General features: G+C 45.3%; 1 protein-coding gene across 6 annotated transcripts in view; it reads left to right on the top strand.

Annotated features, from left to right (window-relative positions):
- Nucleotides 1-18,057, top strand: part of SH3KBP1 (SH3 domain containing kinase binding protein 1) — a 330,852-nt gene that overhangs the window by 182,697 nt on the left and 130,098 nt on the right. For 2 of the 6 annotated variants that reach the window (XM_039247392.1, XM_039247390.1), the window contains exons 5-8: nt 2,305-2,434; nt 3,005-3,064; nt 10,160-10,234; nt 13,750-13,955. In XM_039247392.1, coding sequence (XP_039103323.1) covers nt 2,305-2,434; nt 3,005-3,064; nt 10,160-10,234; nt 13,750-13,955 — 471 coding nt within the window. The remainder of the gene's footprint in view (nt 1-2,304; nt 2,435-3,004; nt 3,065-10,159; nt 10,235-13,749; nt 13,956-18,057) is intronic. The other 4 variants (XM_039247394.1, XM_039247391.1, XM_039247395.1 and 1 more) reach the window with 2 other exon arrangements.

Raw genomic sequence — 18,057 nt, 5'->3', positions numbered from 1 at the left:
CTCAGACTGTGCTGGGACGCTGATACAGGCGTCTGGGGGTGTGGTGAAGTAAAGACACCCCTGTTTTCCCAGCAGGCGGCTAACCGGTCCCACACAGCAAGAGCACTTCCTTCAGGGATCTCAGGCCGGAGCTGCTGGTTACTGTTTTAGACACCGTCAAACGGAATCAAATGGAATTGGCCCAGCCACCCTGCGCTGTCGGGGGTTGCGCTAGGGACTGCTCATTTGTGGTCTGTGCCCTTGGTTTTGCCTCCTGCCCTGTGGTTCCGGGAGGAAGAAGGTCATTTTATGGGCCCTTATTAAGGACAAGTACAAAGGACCCCTGCTATAAATCCGGTGACTATTTATATTCAGGCTCATGGCGAATTTTCCCAACTATCCTAATCCTATAAAAAGCTCCTTGAAAGAATAACACATATCAGTGGAGTTGGCATAGAAACATGGAACGGTTTCAACCGAAATGCTGTTAAATGCCACGATTTGGTATTGAGTAGTCACTGGGACAGTTGTGCGTCGATGTCTGGATTCTTTCCCGAAGATTCTGTGATCACACAGATATAATCGCCACTCTGCAAGTCTGTATTCCATGAGTTCCCTACCAGATGCTCCACACAGCATTCTGATGGTCTCTACTGCACAGGTTCCGTCAGCTCCCCACTTTCTGGAGTGTCTCACACACCCCCTTCTGCTTATATCTACCACTCATCCTCTTCAAGGCCAACCTTAATTTCATTTCTTCTCAAAGGCTTCCTGTAGCTTCCCAAATCTCCATGAGCTCGACTTTGTGTCACAAGTCTGCTCTGTGCTGAGTCATGGCATTTTTCCCATCTGTTCACCTCCCGTTACTAGTTTCGTTTTTTTTTGTTTTGTTTTTTTGGTCACACTGGTCCTCTCCCCGCTTTCTGCCACATGCCTCTGGTACGTGGTTAACTGCTTGAGGGAAAAAACAGCAATGTCCTGTACAGTTCTGGGTCCCTAGCCCCTAGTGTAGAGTCGTAGTACATTTATCTCTAAGACTGATATTCATTATCCCCACTGTAAAGATAGGAACCCAGGGTTTGGTTTGGTAGGAGATTTGAGGTCATACAATGGCCAAGCTTCAGTAGGATTTGAACTGGACTTTTGACTCTAATATCCTTTATCTTTTTTGTTTTAATTGCTTTAGCTGTTAAATTGTATTTATCCATTTGAATTGGTGGTATATGCATGTGGTAAAAAAAAAAAAAAAATTCCAAAGGTTCAGGGTCTCTTTCTGTTATATATCACACCACACAAGTACCTTCATGCTTGCTTGTGCTCAGAATGTCCTGTTACTTTCCTCCAAGAAGCTATCTCGCTGTTCTCTTAGTGGCTCCATCACAAAATGTCGGAATGACTTTTTACCTTCCTCTTGCTCGTCCCAGTGAATTGGTTGTTTAAGACCAGCTCATAGCTCGCGGGGCCTTCCAACCCATACCTGCCTTCTCCATTGTCTCTGCTCCCCCAGTTCCGGCCTCACTCCCCGACCCAGAGGACTGCAGTCTGGCCGCCCTCCCTGCCTCCCTTCACCAGTCACAGCTCTTCTCAGGGTTATCTAGAACGCTTCAGAAACCTGCAGGGAGTTCTACCTTCCAACTGAGTTTGTAGCTCGGGGCTTCTTAGTTGATTTTGTTAGGCCACCTAGTTAGTTTGGGTAGTCTGGGGAAGCCATGGTCAGGTGTTAAATAATGGTTTTAGATGCATAAAATACAACGTACGGTGATAAAGGGAACCGTCGCAGTAGCTATCAAGCTATTTTAAAAGCAAATTTTGATATGATAATCTAAGTGTAACTTCTTCTTATAATTAGCATATAATTCCCCTGTGAACACATTAAACAACGAGGTCCCCAGCAGGTTGGTAACTGTCACCACTTCATAGTAGTGATGGGTGCACATGATCTCCTGAGGTACCCACAGCCTCTGTGATGTGACGTGAAAATGTCCAAGAGTTGCTTGGTGACCAGTCACAGGCCCTTTTCCTATTACTGTGTTGCCTACATTTTGTAAGCAAAGGAAATGCCAAATGGTAGTTTGAGATTAGTGAAATCAAAGTGTTCATTCTTTGCTATGTGCGTTTGTGGCCCCCAGCTCCGAGTCTGGGTCTCAAGACTCTGGGAGGTTGGCGATCTCATTCCTTGCTAATTTGTAAACTCTGGGTCCTTCCGCTCCCCCTGTGTGGGCTTTGCACTGTGCACTGTGCACCGTACGGGTGGGAGAGAAAGCTGGGAACCACAGTGTCTAACCCGAACCCCGCATCTCTGTTCTTCTGTTGGCCTCTTTGCAGGTGGAAGAAGGATGGTGGGAAGGCGTTCTCAATGGAAAGACCGGAATGTTTCCTTCCAACTTCATCAAGGAGCTGTCAGGGGAGTCGGATGACCTGGGCATTTCCCAGGATGAGCAGCTCTCCAAGTCAAGTAAGGAAGCTCCCCCCCCCCTCCCCCCATGCAGGAAGGGAGTGCAAGTACCCATGGGCGCTGCTCTAGCCGCCCCTCTGTTCTGTAGCCTCTGCCGAGTGACAGTGACCGAAGCTCACGCGTACCCTCTTGGCTATGCTGCCTTAACCCCTGTGGTTTAGCAGGTTATCATGGTAAAGGTGTGAACCGCCCCCCTTTATGTGTGTGCGGATGCACACCGTGTGGCCCCGGATAGGTGACCGTCAGCCTTCATACCCTGTCATACTGCCCTGTGGTTCACATTACTCTGCTTCCGTACACTTCTAAAGTGTCACCCCCTGCAAGTTGATAGTTCTTTTTTAAATGAACCAAATGAGCCTGTATTTCTCAGCATTCCTTGAGGAGCGTGGAGAAAAACGGCACGCCCACACACACACAACCCGCTGTGGTGAGCAGTGTTGTGTTCGGGACGACTGCATGCCAGTTTCCTTACAAGTATGACAAGACAGCTGAGAGCCCAGCCCCACCTTGGGTGAGCGTGTGTGTCTTTCTGCGACGGTGAGAACGAACTCCAGGTCTTTCTTTCTCCAGGGCCTGAAGCTCTCCTCCCTCCAGCTTCTCTGCTGCCCTTTCCAGCTCACGGAGCAAAAGGTCAGGACCGGGAAGCTTTGTTCTCCCAGTCGCTAACCCAGCTTCCCACGCGGGCGTCTGTGTATCTCATGTGCCGTCTTGAGCCAAGGTCATGGTGTGAATGTCGTCAGAGGCTCGACTGTGTCATAGCAGCATGGCACTACCTGGGGTTGTAGACTTCCCTCTTAAGCTCAGTCTTGTCAGAATAATCCTAACACATCTTTTCTTTTCCACTTGGGAAAGTCTGACTTGAGTGGTGGCCCCAAGTTAGTTGTGTCTCTCTTATTTAACCAGTAGTACGATGGACAGATTCCCAGTTTGGAGGTAAAGCCACTTCTGGAGAAGTGCTCAAGGGGCCTTCTTTGCTTGGTCTCTCAGTAGCATGGGCTCCTATGGCCTGACATACACAGAAACGGCAGCTCTGGCTGGTTGGCTCATAGGCTTCGCCTATACCCTTTCCCTCTGCTACCAAAGCCGGGGACCCCGCCCCACCCCTGAACTCTGTTCCATCCTAGGGTCTATGGTAAGAAAGACGGGAGGTGATTTTGGAGCAAATAAAGCATCTTGGAGCTCCTGCTGCTTTCTCTGGCTTGGGGTGAGGGGATTCTCTGCCTCCCAGTGGTACCTGGTAATGGAGTCCTATAATGACAATGCTGTACCTCAAGGATGTTGTGGATCAAATGGGATTTCTTGAAGGGAGGGCCAAATCGGGTCATCATACCATTATCTCCCGGGGGAAGTGTATTATGAGTTCTAATGGCAGTGATGTATATAAATCACGTCGCCCCTATATGGCTGTCCGTAAACGGTCACTTTCATCGTTCATCTTGACAAAGCTTGGGATGTAGCCATTTTGTACATTGTGGCTGCCATACACCACTTGGCCCATGCTCACCGAAGCGCTGTCTCTGCGTGTGGAAGTTACTTTGGGATTCCTTGGCTGAGGCAGAAGAAGAGCTCTGGGGAGGCATTGGACAGCCTCTTTGGGAGAACCTTGACCTCTTGGTATCATGCCATGTTACCTGTGCTTTCAGAGCTGAAGGGTCAGAGAAGTAACGCCTTTTGTATTTTGGGAACTATTGAAATAAACTGGCCCCTCCCGCTCTAAGTTAATAGTAGGGACTTTTGATCCTGTCTGACTCCCTCAGCCCAAAGCACTTGGTGCTAGAATTCCTGGGGCAGCAGGTTAGGAGACTGAGTGGAATGGTCTCCACCGGTCACTTAGCCTTCTTTCACATACTTGGAAAGGGCTGTTTCTCCTGGAGAAGCTGTTCTCCCCAACACTCCTTGAGTCAGAAGCCCTCCGTTTCAGGACTAGGGGAGCCTACAGTTGCAGCAGCCATGTTTAGTTACCTCAGGATCTGTCCCTTGTTGAGGGGCTTTTGAGGTCCCTGAAGAGGCCTGGTCTCCTAACAAGGATAGATGCTTCTGAAAGAACTACAGAGCTTTGGTAAGGGCCCAGCCATCCACCTCTCCGTCTGTCTGCCCATATCTATCCGTCCATCCTTCCTTCCTCCCTCCCTCCCTCCTTCCTTCCTTCCTTCCTCCCTCCTCTTCTATTCCTCACTCATTCAACCTTTACTGAGCCCCTGTTGTTACTAAGACACTGCACAAGGCACTGAAGATATGCAGAGACAAATCGGGTGGGGTCCCTGCCTTCAGTCAGCTCACATTACAGAAACTGGGTGCAGAAACCAGTTCAGGAAGATGCTCCAGGTGCTCCATGGGTGTCTGAGAAAAATGGTTTACAGAGGCGGAGAGACCAGTCGCGTAGGGATATGGGGACTAATGGTGGTCACAAAGGACTTCCTAGAAAGGCAGATGTGATGGTAACGTCCCTGCTTGCTAACTTGAAGTAATCCCCTGAAAGAGAAAGGGCATCTCTCAAGTTCTGATGGGCTTTTCAGTAGCTGCTTACACTCTGATGATAAAATGTGTATCAGATGGTAAAAGGTATAAAATGTAGATCAGATCACATGCAGAAGTTATGTATACTGGGAGGACTTGTTTAAGTGGGACCTTTGGTGTTAGAATGATTCTACTTATTCTCTACTGCCAGAGAATGGCATCAGTAGTTTCAACATGCTTTAACTTTTTAAATCGTAAAATAATGATAGATTCACAGGAAGTTGCAAAGCAAACACACAAACAAACCAGAAGTGTACAGAGAGATCTCATGTGCCCATCACCCGATTTTCCCCGGAGATAACATCTTGTGTGACTGTAGTTAATGCCTATTTACTTTTATCATAAAACTGAGAAAGACAAACGTAGCTGATGCACAGAGGGCATCTAGGTTTTCCTCTGGTATGAGTGCAACTGTATTTAATCAAGGTCTTTGTTAGGACGGCCCACTTAATATTCCTAATGTTTGTGCCATTTTGTTGATTTTTAGAGAGGCTGATGGCATCCTAAAAATCCTCTTAATTTAAATGCTACCAGACATCAGGGTGAGGTTTTTTTTTTATGACAGATAAAATCTGCATCCGGGTGCATATGAAGAAAGCTTTGTGTACAGCGTGTCCTTGTATATCACTGTCTTGGGCACACACACGCTCACACTTATATGTGTACATAATTATTTGGTATTTGTACTCTTCAGATTTCTATTTCCAGAAAGTATTTGAGCATAGTTATTAAGTTGTGTTTTGTCAAGCAGCAGATGCATGTGATAGAAGAAACCTTGCATTACATTTATGAGGAAGTGTGCCGGGACAGCTTAACACAGGCCAGGGGTTCAATAAGCACTTGCTGAATCCTTTGTTACTCACAGGACGCATTTTCATCTTTGAATGACAGGTGCAAATTGCTTGAACCTGCTTTTCTTTTACCCTGATGTATTTTTATATATGGTGGTTTATTATGAAAATCTCTGAACTTTAGATCTGTGTTTAGGGTAATCTAATCTGTCAAGGAAAGACTTACAGTAATTGTGTTGGTTGATAGGTTGATTTAAACCTTTTATCTCAGATAAGAAAATTCATAGCTGTGTAGTAGCAGAAACTTTTTGCTGCATATTTAAATTTGAAAACAGTTCTGTTTTATAGGATTTATGAAACATGAAAGGTATTTTTTCAGATATTTTTATAAACATGTTATTATAGAGAATTTCTAACATTTCATACAAGTCGAGAGAACAGTGTAACTAATGAACCTGTGTGTTCATCACCCGGCTTCAGCGGTTACCAGCCTCCGGCCCCTTCATTGGATTTATACTGCTGCACAGTCTTCCCCCGTATTATTCTGAAGCAAACTCCAGATACCATGTAATTTCATCCGTAAATATTTCAATATGTATCAGTAAGAGGGTGCCTTAAAATACCTGATCACACCAAAATAATAATGGCAGTTCCTGAGTGGCATTAAATGTGCAGTCAGTGTTCGCTTTCCCCTCGTGGTCTTCTGTTTTTAGCATAATTTGTTAGTTTGGATGTGTATCCACAGAAGGTACATGCGTTGTAATTTGTGTCTGATTATAATCAGATTATGTCTCAAGTCTTTCAACTCTACAGATTCCTCCTCTGTGTCTCCTTTTTTCCTTGTAATTTTTTACTGAATAAACTGAGGTCCTTTGTCCGTCAGTTTCCCACTATCAGTCTTGGCCATTTCATCTCTGCTATATCATTGACTCTGTGTTCCTGTTAATTGATAATTGATATAAAACATTTTTTCCCCAAACTTCATAGATGGTGGTGTGTCATGTATATGGAGTCTCATAATGTCTGTCCATCTTTTGTTTTGAATGTTAGCAGCCACCGATGATGATCACCCGGATCTGTTAGGGCTTGCAAAGTGATACCAACAAGGAATGTTTTAGAAGAATGAAGTGGGCTCCCATGTAGCAGACGAATGGTGAAAAAAACTTGAGTTAATTGGGTTTTTACAAACTGAAACATCCAAGTAGTCGTAATACTAGTGCAGGCAGAATCCTATATTAGGGTTAGAAAGGAATTTAGAGATCTTCCGGCCTGGTATCAGATAAGAACATGAAAGTCTAGTGAAACCAAGTCTGAGGTGTGGCATGGCTTATGAGTGACACGCAGGCTTTCCACACACGCTTTGGTATTGCCTTTATTCTGGGCTGTACTTTACCCTTTCACAGAGCATCTGACAAATTTCAAATTGAAGTAGAGTTCTGCTTATTACTTCTTCTTATCATAGATCAGGATTAATTTCATTTTCCACCTTGCATGTGCTAATACTGACTAAATAATATGAAACAGAATTAGAAATTATAGTGATATTATATTAAATTATAATCAGAGAATATCCTGAATCCATAAGATTTATTTAGACTTAGAGGCAAATCCAGATATTACGGTTGTCCAATCTCATTTTCAGACAGATTTTGCTTCATATTTAAGGCATAAACATGCCTTTTCTTGTTTCTAACATCTTTTTTAATATTCTTGAATTTCTCAGATTCTAAAATAATTGGTGTAAAACTAAAAAGTATTCCTGTTAGTTTTTTTTTTTTTTTAAGAGACATTGTTTAGCTACAGAAACATTTTCAATTACTTTCCATAATTTTCAGCAGGAGAAGGTCTACATTTCCATTCTATAACCATTAATAGCCATGGGATTTCAGTCTGAATTGACTTTGTTGTTTCCTTAAGTCCTGATTTGGAAATTTTAGATTCTGATGCTCTAGTGGCTTGTCAAGCTAAGACAAAGATGGAGATGGCCTTTTAAAACATGGGGCACGCCACTTTCATGATATAGAAATACTGTATTTCATTAGTTCTAAGAAACAAATTGTTCTTTTTTATCTTGTCCTTTCTGTTCTTTTTAATATTAGATGGTGTTTGTTTTGTGTATGATCTTCTGTTAGCAGTGGAGAGCAATTAGCACATTGATGAAACCGTTTCAGGCAAAATTAGTTGCTATCGTAAGCATAGGATTTTCTGTTGAAAATCTAAAATTCTTCCTTTTTGCAGTATTTGCTGCCTTTAAGTATTAATATTTAATAGTGATACTAGAGTATTTCTCCCAGTAGAATAAACAGCACTTATATTCATGAGCTTTCTTCCAGACGCCCGTCTCTTTTGCTTTTTATTTTGTTTTGTTTTGTTTTGTTACTTGAGAGGGAGAGAAAGAGAATCGTAAGCAGGCTCCATGCTCAGCAAGGAGCCCGACACAGGCCTTTATCCCACTATCCTGGGATCGTGACCTGAACCGAAATCAAGAGTCAGATGCTCAACCAACTGAGCCACTCAGGCGCCCCTCTTCTGCTCTTTAGCTAGAGCAAGTGTGTCCTCACTCAGCCCCAGCCAGGCTCCATTTCCTGGCCCCCTGCTGCCCGTGTGCAGGGGGCTTTGCACAAATGCTTGGCCATTCGGAGACATGAGAGCCGTGGGGTCTCTCAGTGACCCTCAGACTTGGTCCTAGGGAAGAACACAGGGAGGTTCTGTTGTACTTGGAGGGACATTATCAAAATACTGATTTCTTCTTCTTACGCTTACTTTTTCTGACGCGGAGAGGAGCCTTGCTGTTAAGTTTGGGAGGGCCTTGCTTGCAAAACATCTGCATTCCTTAGGAGTACTGTCCCCTTAATGACCAGAGCGAAGCAGAATAAAAATTTGCCCAAAGCAAACAACCGCTGTTACTTGCTCCATCCTTCGGCATCAGAGCCCTCAAGAGCTGCACATCTAACGAGAACCTTTGAAACACTTGGTTGTTTCTTTGGACGGTTCTTATGTAGCCAGTGATTTTGAACATCTCAATTTTTGCTTTCATTGGACAGAGCACATTTGTCATAAAGGGCAGATTTCACAGAGCAGGGGTGTCCCGTCATGCCCGTAGGACATGGAAATGGGACATGCGCAAGGGCATTTCAGTCGCTGACCGGATCACTCACAGTTCTCTTCATGTATGAGGAACAACGCGGCCCACAAGCTGACTTGTTGGCTCCTATTGGGGTTTTCCATTTTCCTACAGAATTTTCTAAGAAGTGGGGCAAGTCACTCCCTCCCTTTCAGTTCCTCTCTTTGTAAACATAGTCTGCCTTTCCCTCCCTCAGAGTTATTATGAGTTAGCCTTAGGACTGGCCTCCAGTTTGATATTTAGCTTATAAGCCATAAAATAACCTATTTGTTGGGTAATGTAGAGTAATGCGTATATTAATTGAGTTTGCCTTTAGCAAGCCATTCACTTGCCATTGGTATTCTCTGGAAGGGGTGTGTGTGTGTGTGTGTGTGTGTGTGTGTGTGTGTACACTCAAACTAGGGCAGTGTGTGTATTTTCTGTACTTGTTCATGATTCCAGAGAAATTTGGCCTTTAGCTGTGTGTCTAGTCCTATGCTATTGATAACCTCTACTTGTAACAACAACAAAAAAAGAGAAAATTTGACATTTGACAGTGAGTGAGTCCTATGTCCTCACGCTTAAGTACCGTTTCATGACTGATATGGTAAAAGGTGAATTAAGGTGTTCCAAGAAAAACAGAGTTTTCTGGTGTCCTCAGTGCTAAGCAGAAAACCCCTAACATCTACACGAATGCCACTACTGGTTTTAAACCTCAGTGGTGAAAACCTCCCTCTAGCATATTAGTACCTTTTCTTGCTGAAAGGTACCAAGGGTAAAAATCCTTAAAGAGAATTCTGTGCCTTTTTTTTTTTTTTTTTTTTTAAGAATCTTGGGGTCATGGATATCCATTTGTATCCTACAGGGCTCTGGGGGTAGAAGATAAAAGATAATGGGCCTAAATCTGTATTATGCATGGGCCATACTCTCCAAACAGAAGTTTGTACTGTACAGCTGAGTTCATTGAGGACTCTGGTTAATTGGAATTTCCTTCGGTTAACTGAGGTTTCCCTGTTCTTGAGCTAAAATGTGGAAATGGCTCCAGGTTTAAATTGGGCATAATCAACATGCCAGTCATGTGCAGAGGCGAGCCCGATACCGGGTGCTCGTTGCGTGGGGACTTTGGGCTCATTCTGTAACATTCTTAAATTCTGCCTAATGGTCTCTAATTAATTTGCCGATAAAACTCTTACAGCGGATTCACTGAAGGCAAGTTCAGTTAAAGACTCTTCCTCTTCCTTCTTTTGCCATCATTTGCTCCCCTTTCCCCCCTCTTGTTTTTCTCTCCCCTTCTCTTCTCTCATTCACTGTCAGGAAAGACTACCTTTGAAGGGACAATTCTGTACCGAGCTGCACCGGGAAAGACGGAGGGCCACAGACGCTATTACAGTGAGTGACCTTAACAGCAGGAGACAATTGTAAAGCTAAGATCCGGGTACTCGTGGTTCTTGACGCGGCCGCACTTCCCTGAGCTGTTCCTGCTTCTGCCACGTGTCCGTGTGAATTTCTGCTCCAAGGACATGGACTTATCTGCCTGAATAAGTGCTGTCTCCTTGGTGTGTGCTGCGGGGGCATTGTCATCACCAGCCCTGGCGCTTTCTTGTTCGCTTTGTGCCTCCGCCATGTGTGTGACATGCGTGCATGAATCATGCGTGCAGGGAAGGGACCGGTCGCACTGGTCCTGGTGTACATATTTGTACCAGTATCTCCGGGCCCCTGGGTGGTGTCACATGGCTTTCCCTGGAGCTGTCATCCTCTCGTGGTCACTGCTTTTCCTGAGGGGCCATTGGAAACCAGTAAACCATTTCTTCATTGTGTTGTTCAGAGAAATAAGACTTTGGCATGACATTCCCTGCCAGAAATGGTGTTCTGCTTTGCTCGCGGCCAATCACCCCACGACAGCCTTCCTTTGGCAGGACCTACGTGTATAGCCTTTTGTGTTGTGAAATAAAGCTGCCAAAAGTTGAGGGGAAGGAAGTGAATGAGATTAACGAATGGATTTCCTGATGCCCTTAGAACAGTTCCTGCCACTGAATAGCACCGTACATGGGAGTTTTAAATTTAAACAGAAATGGCTCACAGATCTGAATTGATCCATGCGTGACTATTAAGGTAAATTCCACGAAAGTGTAATTTGTTAAGTTATCTGGCCAGCCACGTAACAAAGAAAATTCGAGGCTTTCTTCTTTTTTTTTTTCCCCTTGAAGGAAAATGTGCATGCATGTGCACACAGGCGTACGTGCCTACGTATACAGAAGTGACGAAGGTATTTTTATTTCCACTCCCCCAAGGACAGGTACCTGGTCTTGGTAGACATGACTTTACTACGCATGCGATGTGCCATCTGCGCCTCCACACAGGCGTTTGACCAGGATTGGTCTATTCCCTAGCCACCCAGACCAGTCCAGTGGCCACACGTCTGAAGTCACGCTGGCGCACAGTGCTCTAAGCGCTTCTAAACATGCACAGTTCCTGTACTGACCTCCCTGTGCAACAGTAGTGACCCCTTTGTGAGCCGTCCCCAGCCCACAGCCCACTCGGGCCTGTACTGCTTGTGGGCATCACCTGGCACTCTGAGCGTGATGCTGGGACATTTTACGGGATAGTGTGTGATGGGCACCAGTAGCTAAAAGATACAGCACCAAACTGACCTACAAATGAAAAGTCACCTTTCTTTCCCTCCAAAGGGAAGGAACTAGGTTTTGAGTTATTTCACCAACCCAGACATGGAGCTATATAGTTTACATACTTCAAAGTGATGGAAGCAGGCTGCCAGAATGTCTGGAAGACAGATCTCCTGTGTGTTGCCTTCCCGGTCCGTGCTTATGTGGTTGAGTGACTGCGCCACCTCTCCCTGCGTAATGTGAAGAGCGTTTCTCACGGTGATTAATATAAACTCATTAAGAGGAGCCTGGAAGGCAGCGAATCCCTGAAACCAGAAGCTCAGTGAACTCCGAATGGCAGCGGTTGAAAATATATCAAACAGACTTGTCCTAAACCATTTGCCCTGCTGCCCTCTGCTGCTGGTGGTGCTGGTGCTGGTGGTGCTGGTGCTGGTGCTGGTGCTGGTGCTGGTGCTGGTGCTGGTGCTGGTGGTGGGGAGAGCAGGATGGTAATGATTTCTTTCCACTAACTGTTTCTTTATTCCACCTTCAAATGGTTCTTTCCAACCCCGAAAAGTATATACAAGCCATTTATCACATAGAAGGAATCCATACGGCAAAATGAGAACATGTTAAAGGGGAAATGACACAATATTTAGACTCCAGAATTATATCTCCAGCAGGGATATCTCCAAAAACAATGAACAAATAAACACACAAATGGATAGCTAATCCAGAGGGGTTCTCCGTGTTTGCACACTCGGATCCAGTCCGAGAAAGTGCGGCTGACCCCTCTGCTGTAGACCGCTTCTTAGTGCCCTGCCCTCTGCTCTTGCTCACACATGCTATTCTTTAGCTAATTACAATGTACACCAGGGATCTTCCTCCTCCCCCCTTCCTTTTTGGCTTAGAAATAACCATTTTATTGAAAACAGCAGCAGCAACAAACACAGCCGTTGTTTTAATTTTAAGGATTTGATTTTGAAACTTGTTAGCAATTTATAATGACCTTTCTATATTTTGTCTGTTTTCATTTAACAGTTTCTTCCTGCCCTGAGACCTCTTTATTTGAATGACTTCGACATTTTATAAAACTTTATGTGAGCAATTATTTGGTGTATTGTTCTTATGTACTAGGAGGCCACCTTTCCTATAGCAAGATAGCGCACGATTGGCTAATACGGAACAAAGTTGGACGATGTGCTTTCATCAAGGGCATTGCTGTCATCAGGGGATATATAGTAAATGTTCAGGAACTATTCTCTACAGCTAGAGGTTTCAGAGACAGATTGAATGGCAGACTAGTACTCCATAAAATATCCTTTGAATCCCGCCCTTTGATGGCATGACTGGTGTACTGACTTTCGAAGTCAGAATGTACACCCAGAAATTAACTAGGAAACAAACAGGCTCTTCCTTTTAGGAGCATGATTGTGGGCAGAGCCTGGGGAAAAAAGAATCTGGGAGGTAAGTGTTCATGTTGTTTTGCTGATGACTATTTGTTGACTTCCAACACATGCCACAAGAGGTCAAAGGAAGAGTGTCATGTCCCCAGAAAGGGATTCATCTTTGGGAAAATGACGGTATTAAAGGAGGGAAGAAGAGCGGTAGGCTTGGGGGCCTCTGGCCTCCGAAAGGGCAGCTTCCTTTCCCTCTCTAACAAACATAATCATCTTGCCAGTGAAAGCGTCTCAATGTCAAGTTTGGTTTCATGCTTTCCTAGAGAAACATGTCTCCATGCATTTATTCCTTGTGAAGCCATCCAAAGAGATTTAATTCTTTGGCAGTCATAATTTTGTGTGGTTTCTTTAATTGCTAATTTGTTTAAATGGCTTTTAGCTTTTCAGTCTCTCTTTAGGAAATCTTACTTTCGTTGCTAATTGCTAATTGCCATGAGTCATAGAGATTGGAGGTACAGTATGTGGTACTGACTGGAGGGGGAGGCGAGAACAGGGTGGGAAGGGATGTTATTGCCCAGATTGTGGCAAAACAAGCTTGTATCAGAATCAGGCTCCGGCTGAAGAGAGGTGAAATGTCACACTTACAGAGAGATTGGCTTTGAAATGAGATTCTTTTGAAGAATCTGGATTCACTTAAATTAAAGGCTGGGGGGGTGGGGAGATCGAACAAAACTCAGAGCCACCCAAATGCAACATATTCGACACACTAAATGAAAAGTCCCAGTGCAGGTTACCCTGTGCCCAGAAACACTGTCAGAGGTGGTTCCTGGCTGGCTGTGAGGTGCTTCACGGCTGCGGCTGATGTCTGAGCTCTTTCTCTCCCCGTCCCCACTCTTGACAGGTTTAAGGGAAACCACAGGCTCCGAGAGTGATGGGGGTGACTCGAGCAGTACCAAATCCGAAGGTGCCAACGGGACAGTCGCAACCGCAGCCATCCAGCCGAAGAAAGTTAAGGGAGTGGGCTTTGGAGATATATTCAAAGACAAACCAATAAAACTAAGACCAAGGTCGATTGAAGTAGAGAATGACTTTCTACCAGTGGAGAAGGTATGTGCGACAGTTTTTGCTTTCTTTGAACACAGTGTGGAGCACCCAAAAGGCCGTTGTAGGGCTTGGCATCTGCGACTTCCGATGCCTCTTTCAGGGTGCCAGTGTCCTCACATGCTGGCTGGCTGCCCTCTCCCCTTCGAGGTCCTCCCTCCGTGGGGGAACTGCTTTCCTGGAAAGGCTCGCTTTGCGGCTTCTCTGACTCATCTCTCTACGGAATGTGCCTCTGTATGACTTTTCAGATAGCCCTGCCCTTCTCCGTTCCCCTCCACCCCCCGAAAAGCCCCTCACGGCTGGACCCAGCTCATCTTTCGCTTCTCCTTGTCCATTTCTCCCGTGCTTCGTGCCTGGGTGTGTCGGCTGGTTCTGCAGTAGCGGGAAGGGCTGTGTGCTGTTGCTCTGGGAGCCGGGTGGGAATGGTTTCAGAGTGCCGAAAGGAAGCCTCCCGCGCGTGTGTGTGATGGAGACGGGCTGTGCTGAGACTCCCTGGGGGTTACCATCGGGAAGCTGGCTCTTTCCTTCTACCTCTGGTTCCGGGTTGGGGAGAGGCAGACAGCCTGTGGCTGCTGGGTACGCGGTTGCCACAGCAACACACCCAGAGCCGTGGCCCTTGTGGCTGTTGGTGATGTCTACTGTGGTATGCTTCTGAGCACCATAGCTTGACTTCGGATTTGACAAATTCTGTGGAATTTTCCAGATTGTAATAAGCTACACTCATGCTGTGCTTACGGAATGTTCTCTAATTCGATTTAGTGCTGAAACTTTTGCTTTGATGTTTGTGCCAGGAGGCTTGGGGGCTGGGGCGTTGGCAGCATCTCTAATGCAGGTTTATCAGTGGCTTTAGAATGTTTTCCATTTTTCGGTGAGATGAATTTTTCAAAGTTGCATCATCTTCCACAGCTGTGGAACTTCCACCCACCTCTTTCCCCCAGCCCCCAGCAACCTTGCCTGGTGTCAGGCATTAAGAAACAGAATCTGGAAAGGAAACTTTGGGACACTTAATACTCTTGGAGATGAAAAAGGCAGAAAGATTTAGACATGAAAGACTGTTCCGTTGACACTTCTTTCACTGCAGCTTATCTGAGCCAGCATTGTTTCCTTCAGTAAGCAATATATGATGTTTCTCAAGATCTGAAAACTCTCTAGATGGTGTATCCCAGCTTGCAAGCTCATTTCTCTTTCACATGATCACTTTCAGACTCCTGTAAATATTTACAAAAGACCAAGTCCCCATCTTGGGAAGAAACGATGGATGTAGTTTTTCTTCATTTCATTCAAGTGGTTGAAATGAACATGATCATTGACTCGGTCAGCATTTTGCTTCATGGTTCTTGGTCTTATTCTTCTCTGTGTAGAAGGACAGTGTGTGTGCGCGCGCGCGTGCGTGTATGTGTATGTAAATTTTATTATTGCTATGAGTATTTGTTCTGACCACGGAAGTAAATTGGATTATTAGCAGTAGCAGTATCAACGTCGCATACAATAATCCCAAGTTCGTACCTCAGCACACTTTCCCTCTGGACCTCAGGGCCACGTGCCCAGCTGCCGACTTGCACACCTCCACCCGAAGACCTTAAGTCCTTACCAGCTCGTCCAAGCCTCAGCTCATCATCATCCCCTTCAAACTGCCCTGCCCACAGCCTTCCTCGTCTCAGTGAAGGCCGTGCTACTCCCCCTCCTACAGGTCAGGACAAAAGCCTTAGGGTTGTCCGTGGCTTCTTTCCTTCTCTCACAACCTGTGTCTGATCCATCAGGCGACTCCATCAGCTCTGCCCCCGATGAATGTGCGGCACCCACCACAACCCGTCACCTCATCGCCTCCGTGGCTCCCCCGCCCTCTCATCATCACTCACTGGCCTCCTAATAGGGCTTTCCGCTTCTCCCCTTCCCCTACAGTGTAGTCTCAACGATCAAGTGAGGGTGATCCTTTGAAACCCTAAGTTCGATCGTGCCACACCTCTGCTTGCACCCCTGCAGAGGCTCCCCAGAGAACCAAAGGGAAAGGCCTCCCCAGGGCCTCCAGGCTGAAGTGACTCAACTTTGTTACCACTTGGACTTTGATCGTCACCTTCTCCCCTCGCTTACTCTGTTCCGTCCCCTTGCTTTTCTTTAAGCATACCGAGCATTCTCCCACTTGGGGACCTTTTTTCATAGCGGTTTCCTGTGGCTGGACACCCCATATCCATCTGCCCACTTGCCTGCACGCCTCTCCCCTGCTGCTCTGCTCAGACTTCACCTTTTCAGCGAGCCCTCCCTCGGCCCACTCATTCTGACACCTGCTCCCTTGGCCCACCCTGCTCACTTGTGCTGCAATTTTTGTTTCCACAGCATGCAACCCTTTCTAACATCGTATTTATTTTTTCTTATGTTTGTTATTTATTTTGTTCACCAATATATGCTATGTGCTTAGAGCACCGTGTGGCACACGGGAGGTGTGTCCAGTAAGTAATAGGTGCATGAATAATATTAGAACTGTATTAACATAGCACTCTGGAGATTACAGACCTCTATAAAATGACGAGACTGGATGGGGTTATGTAACAGTTATAGAGTTGAAAGTATGGTGGTTTTTGGGTTCACTGCATTTTTGTGAAGCAGAGATTTACTGTATTGGTCTTGGTGACATGACATGTTAACATCACCAGCGTTACATATATGCGTGTGTGCATGTGTGTGCATCTTGATTCATGATTTGTTTGCAGAAGGAGACCATGTGCCGGCAGCAATCCTAACCCACTTCTCATTGCGGAGCCTCTGGGGAAAACATAAACTTCCCAGCTTGCTTTACTGGCTGTGGCCGATTTTTTACGGCCTCTAAAAGGACTCAAACCTATCTCCACCCACTGTTGTTGGCACTATGGATAGTTGCATAGATTTATGGATCCATTATTTTATTGCACAGCCCGGCATGAGGGCCGGTGAGGGTGATAATGTTTTACTAGTGCGCAGCCTGGTTCTCGTCAGTTTTGGGATGGTTTTGTGTCCAAGATTTATGTTTGTGGAAGGAAATTTCCTCTGAGAACGGAGCTCGCTGTTTTGATTCTGCAGAAGCACAGACTGAATCTCGACAGCATTTGTTAGGTGAGACCCAGGCAGGTCCCCTAGTGGGCTAGGGCAGTTGGTCTTCTTAGATGGCTGGTTTGATAACTTGGATGAAGGAATAAAGGAATCTGGTGATTTTTAACAACTGCAAGCATATTGTCCCTTCAAGTTGTGAAGTTTTGAGACCCACTTCTCTCAGACACTGGAAAATTTTGTGCTTATTCTAGCTAGGCCCTAATCCATATCACCCTAGCCAGAGTGACCGAAGGCTGATAGTCACACACCAGGAGAGGTATTATGTAACATTCCCCACCCCAGCAATAGGGAATAGTGAGTAGTCTTGCTTCTCAATTAATCGAGCTATAAGGAAGGACCCTGTTTACAAGTCCTTTTAACACACCAGTTGGCTATGACTGTGAATGATTTGTTTAATGCACCATTTAACTGAAATATTGACAGATGAGGTTATTTAATATCTGAGACTTTGCTTCCAGTAATTTGGAAGGTGGAAGAGTGGGTGGGGCACAAAGGAAACAAGATTGGTCATGAGTTGATAATTGTTGAAACTGGGTGGGTGAATACATGGTGGATTGGTAGCCTACAGTCCATTTTTCTATATATTGTAAATTTCCCTTGATAAAAGGTTAAAAAAAGAAGAGCCTTGGGAAAAAATATAACATTTAAACTAAGCCCAGAGGTAAGTGTGTGTTGCATTAAAACGATGGAAAATACAGTGTGGCTAAAGATGAGCCAAGTTAAACATCAGAAGATTAGAAGGACATGGTACCACTGTCCTAGCTGATTGACCCTGACAAAAATCCCTCAACCTCGACTGGGCCATATGTCAAATGGGAATACTCTGTGTATGTATCCTACCTCGTTGGATTTTTTAAAATGTTATATAACAGAAAATAATTTGAAATTATAACTTTAACTCGTTTCAACTAGTATGTCTTGAGTACTCACTATATGTTTAGCCCTGGGGTAAACAGGACCAGGTCACTGCCTTCAGGGAGCTGCAGAAAAGTACACAAGCAATAACAGTCCAGGTGTGGGGAAT

The sequence above is a fragment of the Hyaena hyaena genome, unplaced genomic scaffold (genome assembly GCF_003009895.1).
Source record: "Hyaena hyaena isolate Hyena2069 unplaced genomic scaffold, ASM300989v1 scaffold_295, whole genome shotgun sequence".
NCBI classification, from domain to species: domain Eukaryota; kingdom Metazoa; phylum Chordata; class Mammalia; order Carnivora; family Hyaenidae; genus Hyaena; species Hyaena hyaena.
Note: the sequence above shows the minus strand (reverse complement) of the source record. Positions and strands in the feature narration are given on the sequence as shown.